This window comes from Thermobia domestica, chromosome 8, assembly GCF_964235325.1.
Source record: "Thermobia domestica chromosome 8, izTheDome1.hap1.1, whole genome shotgun sequence".
NCBI classification, from domain to species: domain Eukaryota; kingdom Metazoa; phylum Arthropoda; class Insecta; order Zygentoma; family Lepismatidae; genus Thermobia; species Thermobia domestica.
Window position 1 is genome coordinate 196,655,405 of NC_137461.1, and position 20,104 is coordinate 196,675,508.

The following is a 20,104-nucleotide window of genomic DNA, read 5'->3' on the forward strand; positions in this document are numbered from 1 at the left end:
GGTTCGATATTGTAACGATCCTAGAGAACTCCTGAGTCTTCCTCAGTGTACACTATAAGTTAAATTCGGACTTAATTAAAACTCTTATCTGTTTAAATTTAAAACTATAGATCGTTATCACCTGTGCACCACGGGCAGCAGTCTGCCAGTAATTCTTTGTCTTCGCCTTTTTTTAGCCCTATAAATGTCTTTGTTCATAATTTTCTCTGTGTATGGTTTTGCATATACGTGGCGTAGACATTAAATTTTGCCTTCTATGCCACATGTATCTAATTACATACACAACTATAGAACGAACACAACGAACTTGGAATATATTATTTGTGTATGCAAAATCACACACGCGGCACTGCACGGGAGAGCCATGTGTAAGGAATTCCATACACGTGGCAGTCAACGTGTTAAGAAATGTATAATAATAATAATAATAATAATAATAATAATAATAATAATAATAATAATAATAATAATAATAATAATAATAATGATAATAATAATAATAATAATAAACAGAAAACGAAACGATCATTTACATGATTTTTAAACATAAGTTAACATTTATTAACGCATGTAAGTGCAATGGACTTAAGTTATTTCTCTCTCTCCCTCTCTCATTCACTCTCTGAACGCAACAGCCCATATTGTGCCAGACCGTAGAAGAGAACTTGTGGCACTCACGAATTTGGAGTAGCGTGTGGTCAGCACATCGGGTCCCTTTGTTGTTAGTTCTAGCTTTCTAGACCGGATGCAGTTATTCCCGGTAGAAAATACAAGAAAATAGGCTTCTTTATTACTATTAAAGTAAATAATTATACTTATTCCCTCATTGTGATACTTGTGTCTGCGTAACTGTATACAGACAGCTGATCCGTGAAAGAATCGTTGATAATAATAATAAAAGAAATTCGACAAATATTCTTGTAAATAATAGGAAAAAATTGGCGCTACACCGTTCACTTTGCTGGGCACACCAGTGTGCCGCGTTATACTGACTGTGGCACACTGGAATATACGGTATGGCTCTCTAATTTTCCCACTACTTCAGCTGCTTCACTTGAAATGCATCTATAATAATAAGAGAGTGAATATAGTCGTCTTACACTTAGATTTAGAAATAAGGTTCGCGAGAATGGTATAAAAAATAATCATATTCAAAATTTTATAGAGTAGTTTGTTTTATTCGAAATTACATACTTCCTGCAATTGTTGGGGGTTGAAATTATTTGAAATGAAATCTTTAAGTTTTACGTCCCACGATAATGCCGGCCGGCTAGGCTAAAGAAGACGGTGATGATGAGAAATAAATGAAATGGTGGAATGAAGAAAGTGGAAGAAAACTGGAGAATCCCGACGATACCCACGCACACGGTGTTTGTCCACCACAAAGTTCACTTGTAAAATGTTAGGATGGAGCCAAGGACTCCATGCACCAGAGGTGAACGCTCTATCATTAAGCCACCGCGACCCCTCCGAAATTATTTATACGAGAGAGAGAGTACTTTATGAAAACTTGATAACGAACACATTTGTTAAAAAGTACCGGGTTTTCGTGAAATATTGCTTATACTTTCTTTTAAGCTTTCCAATGATATTTGGCTTGTAGGCTAGTTGTAATCACCCAAGGACAGATTCACTCCTGGTTTAAGTTCCTATTTTTGGAAAACCTAAGTCAATAATAATAATAATAATAATAATAATAATAATAATAATAATAATAATAATCTTAAATAAATTAAAAATTCTGGGCTTAGTGCGTTTGCATAATTCACGAATTAAAAAGAATTTGTTTCCTTCTCATGTAGGTGTAGAAGGACTTAGTCTCTATTGCTTTCAATATACGATGAAAGTGTGAAACTGTCAAATGATAAGCTACATACCAGGCCCTAAGCAACGTTATATAGTATACGGTCTCCATTTCTAGGTTTTCTAAAGAACACTTTTATTTCAGCACAGAAAAGAAAAAAATAGAAAATGCTCAGTTTTAATCTATGTAGAGAGTTTGTTTTCGTGTGTGTATGTATTAGACCCTCACACAGGCACTCACACAGAAAAAAAGAGAGAGAAGACACAGCAACAGTCTGTCTTTGTGAGACTACAACTCACGTAACATGTTAACTAACAAACAGTCTTATCCTAGTTGAAAGACTAAAGGTCAAACCATTGTCAAGGTTTTATAGCGTTGTATTGGTAGCGACTATGCGTATAAAGTAAACCATTCGAAAAGTCATTATATCGGTGCAATGGCTGAGAAACTGAGCTCGAAAAGCCAAGTTCTTGTTTTAGTTCAAGAAGGTTATAGTGCAAAGCAAGCCGCTGAAATATGTGGGATTTCCCCACGAACTGCTCAATTTTGGGTACAACGGTATCGAGAGACAGGAGAAACTGAACGCCGTCCTGGAAGTGGGAGAAAGCGTATTACCTCTCCTGAAGAAGATCAGACGCTTGTGAGGACTGCAATAGAAAGACCATTCCTCACTTCCAGGCAATTGAGACAAGCAGCAAGTTTCTCTGCGTCTCGCGATACCGCACGGAGGCGGCTGAGGGCTGCTAATCTCTTTGCGAGGAGGGCTGCAGTCAAAGAGTTCCTGTCGGAAGGACACGTTCAACGGCGTCTTGCATTTGCTCAAGAAAATGTGAATCGTGACTGGAAGGATGTAATCTTCAGTGACGAGTGCACATTTTATTCTTCAAATGATGGCCCCGTTGTTGTGTACCGTCCAAACGGAACGAGATATGACTCACGATACATTTATCAAAGAAGATTCTCTGGTAGGGTATCTGTGTCCGCTTGGGGATTCGTCTCCTCTCATGGACTTGGGTTACTTCATCGGGTAGAGGGGAGATTAACAGCTGCGCAGTATTTACATATCCTTCAGGACGTAATGCTGCCAGCTGTTCGCTTCCTCTATCCAGATGGAGTAATCCATTTCCAACATGATAGATCTCCGATCCACATGTCTCGATTGGTTCAAGGATGGCTTTCTGGTGAAGCACACCTTGACGTCTTAGAGTGGCCTCCCAGAGGGGCTGATATGAATCCAATTGAGAACGTGTGGTCTGAGGTCAAGAGAATAATGAGAGATACGTGGCCCTCACCGCCTCCAACCACACAAGACAGTTTGTGGGAATTAGTAGAGAAGGCTTGGGAAGACTTAGCAGAAAGCCACAATTATATCAGAAGGCTTATAGAAAGCATGCCACGACGGCTTCAAGCCGTAATTGATGCAGAAGGGCGTTGGACTTCCTACTGAACTCTTTGGAACAATTAATCAGCCCTTTTAAGGGCTACATTTTAAATTCCAAAATGGTAAATTAAAACACAAATTACATGAATCCGTTATTCTAAATAATGTTAAGTAAAAAAAAATTAAAAATTTCCACGAGTGGATTCGAACCATTGACCTTTATTTTGAAAAGCTCACATCTTTCCACTGCACCACACCTCATTCTCTACAAATGTTACTTGAAGAAACAGATTAAGAAGCACAAACTTAATTTGAATAATTCCTGAGTTATTCTTTTTTCATTTTAGAAAAGTTAACTCAGAGAGGGACAGATATAAGAAAAAGATGCACACAATTGTCGAATATTAAATGTAGTTTTGATTAATGAAGTAAGACACTGTAAATAGTTGATTGTTTGAAATATACTGGAAGTGACAGAGACATTACCTAATGAAAACCATCAAGTGATGTTTTCCAAGTGATATCAAGTGAAAATTTAAGGTAATCTCTAAAACTCTGAAATCACAGATCCAAATTGACTGACTGTTAAGTAAAACTGCTAAATCTGACTAAAGCAAGAAAAAGTATTAATAACCTGTGTTACAGTTTCAGACATAACATTCTCATATCAAAACAACGATAGAAGTAAACTATGAATAAAGGTGAATTTACAGTTCTGGAACACCAACAAATGATTTTGCTAGATGTAAATTTTGGGAAAACTTTTTTTTAATAAGGCTTTAGATTTATTTATTAGTTTGTTTGTTTATTATCTTCCCCATGCCGTAAACTTCGCCAACACCTAGTGGCCCACTTGCCGGTAAATGGCGGTCGTCGATATAGCGACGAGTCCAAGGATTGCCGCTATTGTGCCACTAGTAGCAGGGATTCGTCGAGTCGAAGCAGATATCTAGAGTAGGGGGTATTGAAGTTACCACCACGTAACAGCGAGGACTTCATTTTGGTCCGCGCTCCTTTGATTTGTCGCGGACAATCGCGAAGGGACCAACATGAACTATCGCCAGTCATGTGCATGCGGTTATTATCATATATTATTTTTCCCTGACGAGGGGGTCAAGAGTAACTCCTGCCTTTGCATCATGAAGTGAAAAATCTTGAGATTGGTGCATATAATTGTATGAATTTAGATGGCAACTGTCGCCGATCACTAGCAAGTAAACTATGAAAAAAGTAAATAGACGCTTGCCATTTTGTTATAAAATTACATGGCGAGTGCATTTGATCTGATTCCAAACAGTTATCGTCTAATATACACGCTTAAACGAGCACTCTGATTAGAAATACTAAAAAGTTTTCAACGATTTATCACTGTATAAGCTGTGTTTTTTCATCGCCTCCGTGACGAATTCGGAAGAGCACGCAACTAGTAATCCTAAGGTTGGTGGTTCGCGCCCAGCTCGGGGCAATATTTTTTTTTACTTTCTTTATTTAAAAAAATTATACTCACCTTAATGTAAACAAATTACACATATAGGCGATTTAACGTATTTTGGGGGAATAATGTTGTGCTTCGTTGGTGTCCCGTCGCTAGTTGCCTATAGGTGGTCCACCAACCCTTACGGCGTGGTTTTGTCCCCTCAGAAGTGAGGCAGATTGTAATCGACCAAGAGTGTTTAGGAAAAATGGGGAAAATCTTCCGACTTCGACTTCTGAATAATCCGTTTAGGATCAAGTCGAATCAAGGCTGCCCCACGGTAAGGTAGAACAAGTGAGGCAATCGTTCCAAGCACTACGCCCGAGAGCCTCTGTCTCATTCAAGACTTAGATTCTTGAGGAAAAGTAACAAGTTTATTACTTGTAATTTATTCTTTGAGTCAAAGTATTTTGCAATAAACCATCGTTTTGTAAGATATTTTTCCGATTGTATACTATTCATTTCAAAAACTGTACTCATAATATAATTTTCCATCATGGATTTGAAAAAATCAAAGTTGGAACAAAGAAAGATCTCCGATCCACATGTCTCTTCATGTTTGATATGGAAGTCTCATCTTCATTATTGACCCTTAATTTACTTTAGTCCTAGGAAATGCGAATCGACGGGACGGCTCTAAGTGAAAACATTCATTTAGATAGTTAAGTAATCAAGAAGCTGCTATTTCACGAAACACAACAGATCTTAAGGGGAAAAAAACACTTGTGCTTACCAAGGGGAGGGAGTAAATCATCTCTTACATTTGCTTAACTAGGGAGAAGGTCTAGTGACATGAATAAAAATGTGATAACGTAATACTTGAACAACTCTATCTAATGGAGGAACGTAAATGAGTATTTAACACTTGTTTTCATTTTAAGCATTTCAAAGACTCCCGTAATTTAGTAGCATCCCGAATTTGCATTTTTGAAATATGGGAACTTTATCTATACCTTAACGTGGGAATCGGTTTCAGACCATGCACTTAAGCCGCTTTGCCACAAGACGCATATAGGAGTTTTTCTTTCGATTTCCTTAGAAATATTGCGAATGGTATGACTTTTAAAACTATGTTTAAAAGAGAATGCACATCGACATACAAGATGATAATCTAATACCTAGGAAATATATTGAATTGTTTATAATTTGTTCTCACGCTACCAAAACAGTACTTACGCTTTTTTATTCCAGCCTTTTAATATAAGCATTTCACACTATTGTCTGTTCTAGGACAATACAATTCTAGTTCATGTATATGCTAGCTTTGGAAATACAGTAGAATTTCGCTTATCCGACATAAACAGGCAGGCAGAACGCTGGATAATTTGGATGTGTTAAGAAAAGACCTATTAAAAGTAAAACTTATGATATAATTTTACATATTACACATCTAATAATAATGTTTTATAACAAATAACTGCACTGCACTGAATCAGGGACGTATCCAGCGTGAGGGCCTGAGGGCTGTCCCCCTCCGAAACTCAAGCACTTTTTAATAAACATGCTTTTACCCTTTTGAGATTCTTTTATATCAGTTTACTAATAGTCAGTGTCCAAACTTTGGGCAATGTGCTGTTGTCTTGTTATAATTCTAAGAACATACCATAATGCCATTATACCATTTGGAATTAAAGAACAGGAATTAAATAGGATTAACATTTTGTTTCCGTTCTGTTTTTAACTTTAATATATTAGAACGATACACTCAATGTCTTCTTGCTATTTTTGTTATGTGATATACGTAGCAGACAGTTTTCTTTAGTTACATTTCTCTCGAAAATATGTTTCATTTTGTTTGTGCTATAATGCAGTTTCCAAAGTAAACCGGTTTATAAATGAGAAGTAGGAAAAAGTTTAAGAGAAATACAGAACTGTTGCATTATTATTATTATTATTATTATTATTATTATTATTATTATTATTATTATTATTATTATTATTATTATTATTGATATTTTTAAAACATTAGAATTACGTGCTTACGAGGATTCGTGTTGGGCCCCCTCCGAATAGAAAACCTGGATACGTGTCTGCACTGAATGATAGATGTATGAGTCAACGTGTAGACGGGCGCGCTAGGCGATATACTCCAGAGCATGAAAAATATATTAAGACCACAACTTGCAGTTCTTCTTGCCGATTGGTGCTTTCTACAATGATATATCGGATCATACGGTATGTGTAACAAAGGATGGTCGGATAAGCGAGACCATGGTGTATTGGTGTTTCACGCACCTAAACCTGTAAAATGTTTGTATAAACGATTATCTTTCACTCCCTAGCTAAATTTGTGGGTATGATCACACACCTTGCCTCATAAAGTATAGTATTATAAAGAAAAAAATACTGTTTTAGCTAAAAGCTAAAGGGAAGTGAACTTCAGTAATTTACTTTAGTTTTTTTTTTTTTTTTTAATAATGGCAAACTAGTCCATTTCATCACGATAAATCACGTTTGATACTAAGATGTCTTTTTCTGTCCGTATATATCCTTTACATTTTGTTGGAGACAAAATTGTTATTTTCCCAAGAAAACAGGGTGAGAGAAGCTATACAACAACATGAACTGAAAACAATAGCTATTACCAATAATACTGTAATCCTGGATATCAATAAGTTGTCCTTAGTATATTGCTTCGGTTCTTATTAACATGAAAATTATGTTTTGTAAAAAAAAAAAAAAAAAAAAAAAAAGAATAGCATGGGATTCGATGTGGTGTCAAAGTAATAAAATAACTACGAGTCCGCCACTCTATCCACCTAACCACAGAGGCTGCGTTGTGTTTGTTCTTTTTTCTTAAGAAATAATCTTCATAACCATGGTGCGTATCGCTTCGAACCTTAAGATAAGAGTTTTTCTGTTTAATTCTATATTTTCGTACGACATCTTAGTTACAGAAGCTAATTTATATTTGGCAGGCAATCTACACACTAGGTTTTAACCAATAAATGCAACATTTTAGTCCAATATCCAGTTCCTTGATCCAACTGCTCGATTCCCCTACTGAATTCCCTCCGCAATTGTGATCTGCTACTGAAAAAATCCCTAGAAATCATCGTTGCCAGTATACACAAAACCGAGCATAATTTTGTTTTTTGCTTATATTTTTATTATTTTATTATATTTTTTGGAAATATCTTCTTAGATGGATTGCTTTCTATTATCTCCACATACTAATAACTGAATTTTACCCATAAACGTAAGGAAAATTGAATAAATGCGAAAAATCTTGAGTTACAGTATACGCGCAATTTTTTTTGCGCATGGGAGTACATTGAATATGCACCTTTGCGAAATGTTTCGTTTCAGATATATAGAAGAGTTTTCAACGAAACGAAACTTGGATTTCATCGTTTGAAGTAAGGTCAATGCGGTCTTTGCATCAGCTAACTTAAATCTAAGGAAATCCTAATAAATTATAGCAAAGAGAGAGAGAGAGAGTCAAATAACTTCAAGAACGAAGTAAAAGAATGCCTCTTGCTCTTCTATTTGATCTGAGGCAAGTAATTGATTTAACCATCTCAAATCAATCTTCGTTATTATATAAAATGAATCTAGTTTATAATAAATCAAAGATAGCCTATACAATCTACACACGAAAGATTGTGACTGCTACTTATGGCATGAAAGAATGTAATGGGTTTTACGTAGTTGCAAGGTGTGTTTTCTGATTTATAATTGTCACTGCGCTTGACACGAAAGGAGAAAATACTATATATTTAAATTGCGAGAACTATATCAGCCAAAACAATGACAGAATAGTGGTTGCAAGCTTTGATCAACATAATTTTAAAAGGCCAAGGTATAGTAGAAGTTGCACTGAGATTCTTCAAAATTCAACATGGTCAGAGCGAATGCGATTGACTTCGCAATGTAATACAAAAGCAGTAAAGCACACCGGTGAAGTAAATGTTTTCTCTCAAATAATTCCAACCATACATCTACCAAGACACAGCCACCTTTATGTAGTGCATGCAATGAGAACTAAAGATGTCCTTAATTTCAGCTGCTGCTGCTGAGGAAATGCGACTATTTCAACTTCACAAAACTGCTGATTCAACTGGAAATGTATTAGAAAGATTAAATTGCTTAAGGATTCTCCGGACACAATCTACTTCGAAACAAGTCATCTTCAACTGCAACATTACAAAACTGTGGTCAAGATCTTCAATACTAAAGATGTAGCTTCATAGTTACCTCCTCTACGAAACCAAACATCTGTGAACATCGCGAAAGAAATACATGACGATTTTATGTATATGTGTCATGAAAGCTACCCTGTCATCCGTCATCCGGAATAGTTAGCTTTTACAAGCAACTATATTGAACAGTGTTGTCATGATTGAGCATTGAAAGAAATTTACTGTATCTTCAGAAAAAAAATATGTTTCATCTCTTGCACTCAAAATATACTTTCTTTTCGTATCCAACACATAGTCTTATGAAACAGTAATGTACAACCAATACTTATTACGTGTATTAAACTTAGTATATATTTTTTTTTTTTTTTTAGCTTTCCACCCTATGATTATGTACTAAGGCTAAGGGAGACAGTGATGATGATATAGTGGAATAACGAAAGTGGGAGAAAATGGGAGAACCTTGAGCAAACCCATACACACGGTGTTTGTCCACCTCTAATTTCACTTGGCAGAGCTAGGATCGAACCAGAGACTCCACACCCCAGAGGTAAGTGCCCTATCATTGACCTCGTGCGACCGCCGTATTAAGCTTCTATCAGCCAGGTTAATAATTTCTATAGCTTTCATGTACTTTGTTACTTTATATTTAATTACTGCATCATTGTTTCTATATAACAATGGTGAAAAATATCCAGGCAATAGAATATAAAATAAATATATTAGTCAATAGAACTGTACTTATATTCACGTTAACTTTCTATCAATCAGACTGTTTAATTTAAACCGGTACTATGTTACTGTTTATGTTATTTTCTCTGTATGACATTATTGAAAACGTCCAGATAATGAAATATAAAACTATGTATATATATAGTAAATAACTGAAAACTTAAGAAAGGAATAATCAAGCACGAAATGGACGTCAGAAATTCATAAATTTCGATAAATGCTTGCATTAACAGTTGAAAAATGACTATAACTTTGTAAGTATATTAATACTAATCTCGTATGAAGAAGAAGCAGATTATAATTATCTGACATGAGGGTGTATCTCTAAATTATTTAATTATTTCAGTAGTTGTAAAAAGACATAATCCACTATGTCAGAAGAAGTCTCTAACATTGCCATTTTTTAATCCATATTACTTAGAATTAGGGTTTAAAGAACTCATGACAAAACGTTAATGAGTGTAAGATCCTTGTAAAACTCTTTTGCTTCTCATGTGAAAATCAACAGAAATGAGTAATGAGTTACTACTTGTGTCAGCCCTTTCTTAATATTTAGAGTAAAATATTAAGAAATCATCGCTTAAACGTTATATTTACACTGAGATACAATTGTTACACGATTTTAATAAGAAAATCAATACACATATGCTTTTTGTATTTTTTTGCAGTTGCATTGCACATGTTAAAGAAAAATCATTAACAAACACAGAAACATAAAGAACACGTTTCTTTTATAAATGGCAAGTGCTTTTACTCTTAGTAAAATTTGAAACATTAGCAATGCTTATTGTTTCCTAATGTCAAGTCTCATGTAAATTTTGATTATAATAAACAAGAATTACTGCTTGATAATAATGGTGGCTCTTAAAGGAAATCACATCAGTATTATTTACAATTTTATCTCTTCAAGCTAAAAGGACGAAAGTTAGTAAATCTTAATTCTTGTATATAAAAATTAATGCACTAGGTAAATTTCTTTCCCTTAGTTTATAACGATAAAAATTTTTAGTGGTGTGACTTGATCCGCCATCATGTGACAGACAAATGTTACGTTAAACATATATATATATATATATATATATATATATATATATATATATATATATGTATGTGTGTGTGTGTGTGTGTGTGTGTGTGTGTGTGTGTGTATGATAAGGGTAGAAAGGAGTAAAATTTAATTACTTGTTAATAAACATAATTAGAGTTTGTTGTTAGTCATTGTTGACATAGATTTTCTAAACATTAGCCAATTATAAATTTCGGTAGTATAATAGAGAAAGCTTTCGAATTAGTTTGCTATCAGGGAGCCATCACCTAAGATACGTCAGATTGTAAGTTAACTTGTGGATTAAGATTTTATCTATTTTTCGTCTTTTGTGTCTATGTGTATTATTTATATCTTAGCTATGTGGGAAAGAACTTTATTAAAAAGAGTGTTAAAAATGTTTTTTTAATGTAAGCTTTTAATTTTCATTTCTAACATCGTCCGTTGATGCTCTTTAAATTGTCTTTAAAACTGATTTAATGTTTGTTTCTTTCTGGGAAAGGCTATTTTGTAGTATCACATTGTAGATATTACTATTTATTTTTCAAGTTCTACTACACTTATAAGTCTTTGCCTTGCGGCAATCTGAAGATAATTTTCATAAAGTTACTTTTTATTCTAACTCGTAGTTCCAAAACGTTACTGAGAATTTGCCTTTCATGTATCAGTTGGGATTTCAAAATCTCCTGTGTACTGTGACAAGGCCAATCGCAAGTAACTTTCAGGCAGGATATTTGTAAGCAATCCGTTTTACTGCAAATAATGTGTTTGAACATAATTCCTAATTTCAATCTTTAAAAAATCACTGATCGAGTATATTGAATTTTTCTTTTGTTTTTCCAGACTGTGATTGCTGATTATCTTATGAGAAGTGGTTTTGTTTATGGAGTGGACAACATAGTAAGATCAAGTGATGTCACTGTTCGATATCGTGAAACCCAGAACACGTATTTATTAGATTTTCTCGTCAGTTTCCCTAAACTACAGGTTGGTAATGCTAGTTGCAAAATGGAGGTTTCGGTTACAATGATACTTAAACAAAACTAAAATAGGATTAAAGTAACTAGTATTAGTTTTTAAGGAGTCTGGTTTACCAAACCTCCGTTATATGCATATCTACTCTGTTCGTGTGTCCGTTCGTCTACCTAGGAGATAAACAAATCAAACATTACTTATTGAATCATTATGAATTTTGAGCAGAATATAGAAGGTCGAAGTTGGGAATCGAGTTTGTTGATGGAGGTGGAGAAATTACCCATTTCCGATCTTTACGTTGGTCACTATAGGGTAAAAAAAATGTAATAGATAGAAAGAAGTGGCTTATGAAATCGGTTCAGTGATTCAAGCAAAGATAACGACTCCACTCATATTACTCTACTAAAACAGAAATTGGTAGAAATCCAATTCAACTACCGGTTTCAATATTTACCTACATAAAGTAAAAACGATAAGCGATAGCGAGAAATGGTTTTTTGAAATAGATTTAGCATCCTACGACCAGATACTATTTAACTCTATATTCAAACCGGAAGTGGTAGAAATCAACCACTTCCTTTTTTGATATTGGTCGATATAGAGTAAAAACGATCATAGATTCCACAAGATAGTTTTCTACAAAGTATTAAGCATACCAAAAATATATTCCATCTCTTGTCTAATCTTTGTACTAAAACCGCAACTGATACAAATCTACTAGAACTTCCGGTTTTAATGTAAGTTGAAAACATATCACGCTATACAAATTAAACTCCTTTACATGGTGTACGCGTGAAACTGCTACTTGTTTATATCTTGCAAATTAAATTATACTAAATTGTATATAAAAATGAGAAGCGTAGCACTTTATGAGTCGGAGAATTTTGTCGCGTGAACTATTGTATTTTGCAACGCATTAATGTGGACATCACAAAAGAGAATTTAAGAAAAAACTGGAGATCGAAATGTGGATACAGAAAACAATAGTGAAAACAGGTTGGGTTCAATGAGAAACCAATGAAGAAAACAACACATTCTAAATTCGGTAAGATTAGAGCCAATAGTATTAAGGTTACATATTTCCATGGCTTAGGTACATAGAGGTGATGTGATCAGAACCACACTCCGGATGTCTCAACCGTCATGTTTTCCCCATTAATCATTAGACAAAGCTTGGGTGAACTTCTAAGTCGAATTTGGACGAAGATAGAATGGAAAAATAAATCTCGGTCCTCGCCAGAGATCAAACTCGGACTTAGCCAATATTGATTTATTTCAAATGTAAGTGGAGGGGGCAAACAAAATTTTGGGTAGCAGCTGTATTTTCTATACCGAAAATAGTTTATGTCATTTCACTTACTTTACAATACATCATATCTGAAGGGTGATCGCTGGAAAAGGGCAGACGATGCTATGGGGTAGTGTTGACAGTCTGCTTGCTACCCCTTTTGCCTCGTCACTGCTTGAACAATTCTGTTGGTAAGTACACTGCTCATCTTCAAACTAGCACTATTCACCAATGAGGAAATGTTATCGAAAGTGGCTGAGAGATAAACAGCTTTGAAAGGATTTGAAAAGAAGAAAATAAGCTAGTTTGGTCACTATTTCATAACGAAATGTCTAAGGGATATGTTAATAATAGATATGGTGACTGGCATTGATGTAATGGAAGGTATACTGCGTATAACCGCCTAACGTTTTTATAGTTCAGCATATACTCACTTTAATTCAGGGATTAAAGTGTAAGCGTACATTTTATTTTTGAAAACGATCGAGCGTATATCTACCAAGAATTCTAGCAATACATCACTGGTGGCAAATAAAGGAGGAGAAGGAGAAGATTGCAATTGATGAATAAAAGTAAAGAGCGAGTAGCGTTTACTAGAAGCGAGGAAATATGTTTCGATTGGAAACAAAGTCATGCGAGCTATGGAAGAGCGCTTGTAATGATGATATTTCTTAAAAACACAATCAAAAATTGCACTTCACAGAATTATGTGAAAAAGTTAGGGTAACCGATTAACTAACGTAAGAATAAGACATTTGTATTATTATGATTTCAGAACTCTTAGGATTAATGATAAGGAAAAAAAATCATTGATTTGATTGAAACTGAAAAATTATTCTTTTCATTGAAGAATTATCTTCCTTAGGTCCAATACATGTATATAACAAGGATAAGAGGTGTCGCATACGATGGATTTGTATATGCTACGGTAAACAATACGAACACCAGCATAAGCTTAGCCTTCCCAAGCAATGAGACATCCTACTTTTACAATGGCATTCTTAGTACATGGACGAAATTCCAGTAAGTATGTTTAATTTTAGAATTTACGTAGGCACAATAATCTATATGATCTCTACTAAAACTAAAAGTGCATTTCTTGGTCACAGCTTTCCAACCGCTTTTATTGAATGATGAGGTGTTGCGATATGCTAACTCTTCATCACTATTGCGCCATTATTTCTGGCTTTAAGAACGTAGTTTGCCATCTTATAATTCACGCTCTTTGCTGATTGCTTCATGGTGTTAGGGAACCTATAATATTCAGTCTATAAGACCTGGTAATAGCAACTGGTTCAATTTCTAAAGTGTTCTATTTTCTGACACTTTGTGTCTAGATGCCATACATACATTTGTAATACATGGAAATTTGATTTCAATTGTTTTCAAAATTTCAACATGATGTGACTATTACCGAACTACATTTCAGAGAGAGAAAAATCAGAACTCAGGGAAAAAAAAAGCATTTTGATCGTATTGGAAAAGTAGACAAAATTCAATGTATAAAGTGTTGATCTTTTCTAATTAACTTATTCATATTATACAGCAAGGATATGACTTACATCCATCATTGCAGGACTATGCTATATTATGATAAATAGTTTAATAAAGAAGATAAATCTAGTATTACTAGAGCCAAAAGGCCGATGAATTAATTCCAAATTGTTCTAATACCGTAACTTATTTGACATCACAACTTCGATACAACACTCAAATAATTAATTTATCAATAGTATAAATCAAATTTTCAATAACAACTTTATACTGTGGTATAAGCCATGCCTCTTCGAAAACACAAGGAGAGAGATTTTTTCTCGGACGATTTTCTCAAAATTGAATCAGGTGATTTTGTTCATATTTCCTAAATAAACATTTCAATTATGACTTGAGAAGATAACGTAACTAATTTGTCCTGAGAAAATGTACAAGGGTTACTTTATTTTTGGGGATATTCTTTTTCTTAATATCCTGGGTGTGAGCTTTTTTCTCGGACGATTTTGTCGAAAACAACTCACGTGATTTTGTTCATATTTCATAAATACATATTTTATTTTAACTCTATAATGTTGCCTAAATTACTGCTTACGAATAAATTCACAAGGGGTAGTTTACTCTTGGGGTGAGTATCTTTCCAGAGAACTTTTTCGTAAACGACTCAGGATATTTTGTTCATATTTCATAAACAAATATTTCCCTAATATTTCTATAGTGTTGCATAAATAACTTCCAGATATTATTCACAACAATTGGTTTATTCTATAGGTGAGTTTTGTTCTGACAGATTTGTGAAATACGACTTCTATCAGTTTATTTTATCAATAACGCTAATATATTGTATCAGTCAATATCTTATGGAAAAATCTACGAGAAATAATTTATTTTTTGTGGTGAGTTATCTTTGACCGATAACTTCCGAAAACACCTTATAATTTTGTTTGTATTTCGCAAGAAAATGTTTCATTAATTACTGAAGCACAGGATTTAGTTTAATAATTTTGAGTGAAAACGTTTAGTGTAATGGTCTGCTCCTTTTACTATTTAATGTGAATCTGAAAAAAAAAAATATTGAGGTTTCGTTGTTCAAGGAATTGCGTGAGTATGGGTAAAACTTTATTTAATCCTGGAAATAAACACTGCCGTCTGTTTAGACCAATATAAAACCATGATAGAATGTAAATCAGACATAAGTTATAGTGAGGGATCAAATTTGCTTACTATTAGCCCACTCCGATTTTAATAAAATTTGGCACCTAGATACTACACATGAAATAAACGAATACGTGTTTATCTCTTTTCTGTGGAAAAATAGTTTGTGGGGCAAAAGCCGTCACTCAAAATTTTGAAATTTGAAACCCGAAAGGCAAGAAGAAGTGCACCGAATTGAATGAAATTGTACACAGACCTTGTAGACGTAAAATGAGGTAATTCGGTTTCGTATTTTCCTGGGAAAATTTGTTGAGTTAGACACGGACATTCCAAACCGTTGATTACGAAATATCAAAAGTGCAAATAAGTATACGTCAGAAATTCCTAAAGAATATGGAGAATTGCAACGAAACCTCGTATAAGGACAATATGCAAAACAATAAATGAAACGTGCTTTTATTTGTGCGGAAAAATAGTGTTGGGGTCTAGGCCCCCTCCGAAAAAAAAGTAAATATTACCGTAATAGCGCAGGAAGGCGTGGACCTAAGCAAATGAAATTGTGTGTAGATACTGTATAGACCCTATGTAAAATAAGACCTTTCGTGTTTCTCAAGTCTCCCTATCCGTTTTGCTTCAAATTTGGCACATCAACAGCAAACAGGAAATTAATCGACACGTATTTTTGTTTATGCGGAAACACATTCTAAGGGTTAAAGGTGCCTCCAGAAATACTATAAAATACGCTATACCGTTGTGTGCATATGCTCCTGAGTCTTACCTGGTCTCAGGGCACAGCGCACATTAAACGTTCTTGTCTAGGTGAGGTTTCCGTACCTGCAACCTAGAACGTATCTTCATTTTTAAGTTATTGGGAGAGCATTTTGGGGTGAATGAAGGTACACAGTTTTCGAGGAGGAAAAGAGCGAGTAGAAAGGAAACATTCATTCACAGTAAAGGCAATGTGTGAGGCTTTAATGCGAGTGCCTTTGTTTCTTAAAACGAATCTAATTTGAAATTTAATTTCCCGACAAAATTTTGGGTTGGTGTTAGATTGGAAACAACACAGCCTAAAAGGAAACATTCAGACACGAGAGCAGAATGGAGAGTATATGTATAGAAACTGCAATTGACTCGGATTTGCCAATAAATGAATACTACTTACGGCTTTGGTTCCATCCATTCCAGTTCGTAGTAATCTGTATGAACACTCACACTAGCACATCACTAATACACAGTTCTTGAATGTTGTTAAGTGACACTAGTCCGAAAACTGAGGTGGGAAGGTTTTTAGTCCATCAAGCATCTAAATTGATTGGAGATTAGCTCTGGGCGACGACCAATTATGAGTCTGGACTCCAGCATCGTAGACAGCTAGGCAATCATCTCTTCCTTCTTTCCTTTATGGGCGAAGTTTTCGGAGATGTTCCCTCGTTTGGGCGGACCACGAGGGTGTCTTCTAAGGATCTGAAGTACCCTAAAAGTCTATGATAGTCCTTTTATCATTTTAGGTATTTTCTTCTTCAGATTCGTATATGTTTGGATAACAAAATAACACAAATCGGATTAGCTCGCGCACAGAGGTGTTGCGAGTTTGAAATACCGAGGTAAAAAGCTTAATGTTACAAGTCCTTGCTTCTATTTGTAAGTTCGCTCGGCGTTGTTCGAAGGATCTGGCGTCCCTATCTCAGCAAATCTATTGCCTGTGATGAGAACGTTCTCTTCAGTGTGTTTCCATCTTATGTCTGCAGTTTCGTTGTGTGTTTTTTTTTCTTTTCTGCTCTATCTGCATGTTTGCTTCCGGCTAATGTTGAACTATTGAAAGCTAATTGCATGAGACGCGAAAGAAATCGTTTCTATGCAATGTAAAATTAAATTTAGAATAATCGCGTATCTTTATTTCCTTTTTACTCTTTTCTGATTTATTTTGTATTCCTTTTAGAAATTACAAATTAGATCTGTTTTACGCTCCCTCCGCGAAGTTGCAATTTTCTCAAATACAAAAATGAAAAGTTGTTAATATGCAATACGGAGTAAAACGAAAAAAAATGAGTTTCTTAAAGATAACAAAGTGAATGAAACTTGAATTTGAAACAAAAGTGAAACATATACATATGTGAAAATTTAAACTCAAAATAAGGGCGAATTAAAATGGGAAGCCCTGTATATCATTCTGGTCGTAAACACGTAAATGGAGTGCAAGACTAACTATGACATAAACATACAACAATCAAAATCAAAACATAAATGCAAATATTGAATATAAAATCAAAGCTGAAAGTAATGAAAATTATTAAAATCGCATAAAAGTATAACGCATGAATCTGGAAATGATTTCTTGAAATTGCATAATGTATGTATCATTCAATAATCAAAGTAAATTGAAAAGTAAACATTAAATGAACATAAAATATATGCGAAAGGTACGACAAAATTGTAAATCAATGTACCTGAAATGGAAAATATATGAGCACCTACTTATTTCAGCAAGCACTAAGTAGTTATGGATAATGAATAGTACCAACTAAAATAAAATGCAAAATGAGTTTAAAAAGGAATCAAACTAAAATAACATGTAAACAAATTGATATCATATTCGCTTCTAGAGTCCTGTGTTACATGAACACACTCAAAACACGAATCCTACACTAATGGAATAAAATTAATTCATCGCTAATTGCAAAATGTCAATGTCATTTTGTATATTACAGTAGCACTGAAAATCATGTCTCTATTAAGCAGGTTCAATGTCTGTTCGTGGAACGGACACCTATCTCAATAGTAATCATTTAAAGACAAGAATCCTCAAAATCATATTACAGTTTCTTAGAATGAGAGGAGGGGAGAACAAACATGTGTGTTCACTCCAACTCAAGGTCAACATATGACAAGATAACAAGAAGTGAGCGAGCGAGCGCTGTCAGCAAAGCTCGTCGCAGAGAAGCACGAAGTCGTGCGAGGAGAATGCAACAGAAACAAGCAGGATTCGGATCTGTGCATTTAAAACATTACGTTGATATTCATATTTTTTTTTTTCTCGTGTGCATAAAGGAATATGTAGAGTTAAATTTGAGTTCAGGTTTTGACATGAATAGAAGTGAAGACAGAAAGAAAAGAATGATGAATATCCATTAATTCTCCTGGTATAGTCTATATACAAAAGTGTCAATGGAATTCACATGGTCTCTTGGATGCACTGTTGCAAGCAAGGGGGGTGTTTCATACATACTACATTCGCATGTCTAACGCGATTTGTCTTGTACTACCCTTTTGTTTCTCCGTTGTCTTCGTCTCGAAAGTCCTACGTAATAACGTCGAGTTATTTTGTGTCTTTCAAGGGGGGAATGTCTCCTTTTCTTCTCCGACGGGGAAGGAAATGTGAGTGGGAAAAGGAAATGAGAATGTGGGAGGAAAGGGGTTGGGAAGGCGTGGTTGATCAGACCACTCGATCAGGGTGGGGGGAGGGGTTGATTCTCAATTTCCGTTTCCAGTACTCTTTTTCCAAATCAGTGTCCTCTAAGTATTGCCTGAATACCTTTTTTTTTTTTTCGAACTTGAGGGAGAAGATGCGGGATGCATAGTTACAAGGGGAAGGCTACACAACAGGAATGAGGCGAGTGTAAAACACAGGGAGAGGGGTTGACAGCAAGTTTTCGGTTACCATGGGGTACACAGTCTGCCAATGACCCTGGACTCGCTTGAGTTTCAGAGGCGGGGCTCTGTTTACGGAGTCTGTGGACATCCCTTGTGTATTACTCGCAGGTTGAGCGTTTTGTTGTTTGCCAAGTGAGGTGGGAGGGGGGTTTGCAGGTAGTTTTTTCAATCGTTCTACTGCAATCTCTTCCTCAATTTGGATACCTCTACCATTGACATAACGAACGAGATATTTGTTCTTGCCATGACATCTGCCAATAATGTGTCCACGGAATTTATAGGTATAATCTAAAAATTGCGGCACATTAACTTTAGGCGTGACATCTAGTATGGCTACGGGATCACCAACATCAAAGTCATGTGAACGGGGACTTGGGTGAAAAGCATCTAGCCTTTTCTTGAATATGTTCTTAAGTTTCTCTTGCGCCTCGTCTCGAATTTGTTGCAATAGTTTGAGACGTTGGGTATAGACTTCGGGGTCGGTGCAAGTGTCGAATTTGACATCAAAAGCCGTTCGGGGAAAGTGGCCGAAAAGAAGTCTATATGCGCTATCTCCAGTATTGGAATTAACAGACGTGTTAATAGCAAATGTGATAGCGGGTAATATCTCATCCCAATCATCGCGATCTTTACTTATGTAATGCCGAATGGATGATTGTAAAATGTCACAATATTTCTCACATAAGCCAATACTGTTATGGTTTTGAGTTGTAGCATACTCTGTTTGTATAGAGTATTTCTCAGCAAATTCCTTGAAAACTTTGCTGGAGTGGCTAGGTAATTTGTCCAGTTTTAAAATACGAGGGTACCCGTATACAAGAAAGACATGGGTGCGAAGCGCTTCTATGATTGTGTTTGCTTTCACATCAGGGATGGGGATAGCAATCAAATATCTGGTGGTGAGGTCAGAAACAATTAAGATGTAGGTATTCCCGTGTTTTGTGATTGGTAATTTACCTATCTGATCCA

The 20,104-nt window shown here is 35.1% G+C and overlaps 1 protein-coding gene across 1 annotated transcript in view; it reads left to right on the forward strand.

Moving 5' to 3' along the window:
• Window positions 1-20,104, forward strand: part of LOC145691907 (uncharacterized) — a 117,568-nt gene that overhangs the window by 89,512 nt on the left and 7,952 nt on the right. Inside the window, exons 8-9 of the mRNA XM_081767212.1 lie at window positions 11,419-11,562; window positions 13,704-13,861. Of these exons, the coding sequence (XP_081623338.1) occupies window positions 11,419-11,562; window positions 13,704-13,861 (302 nt within the window). The remainder of the gene's footprint in view (window positions 1-11,418; window positions 11,563-13,703; window positions 13,862-20,104) is intronic.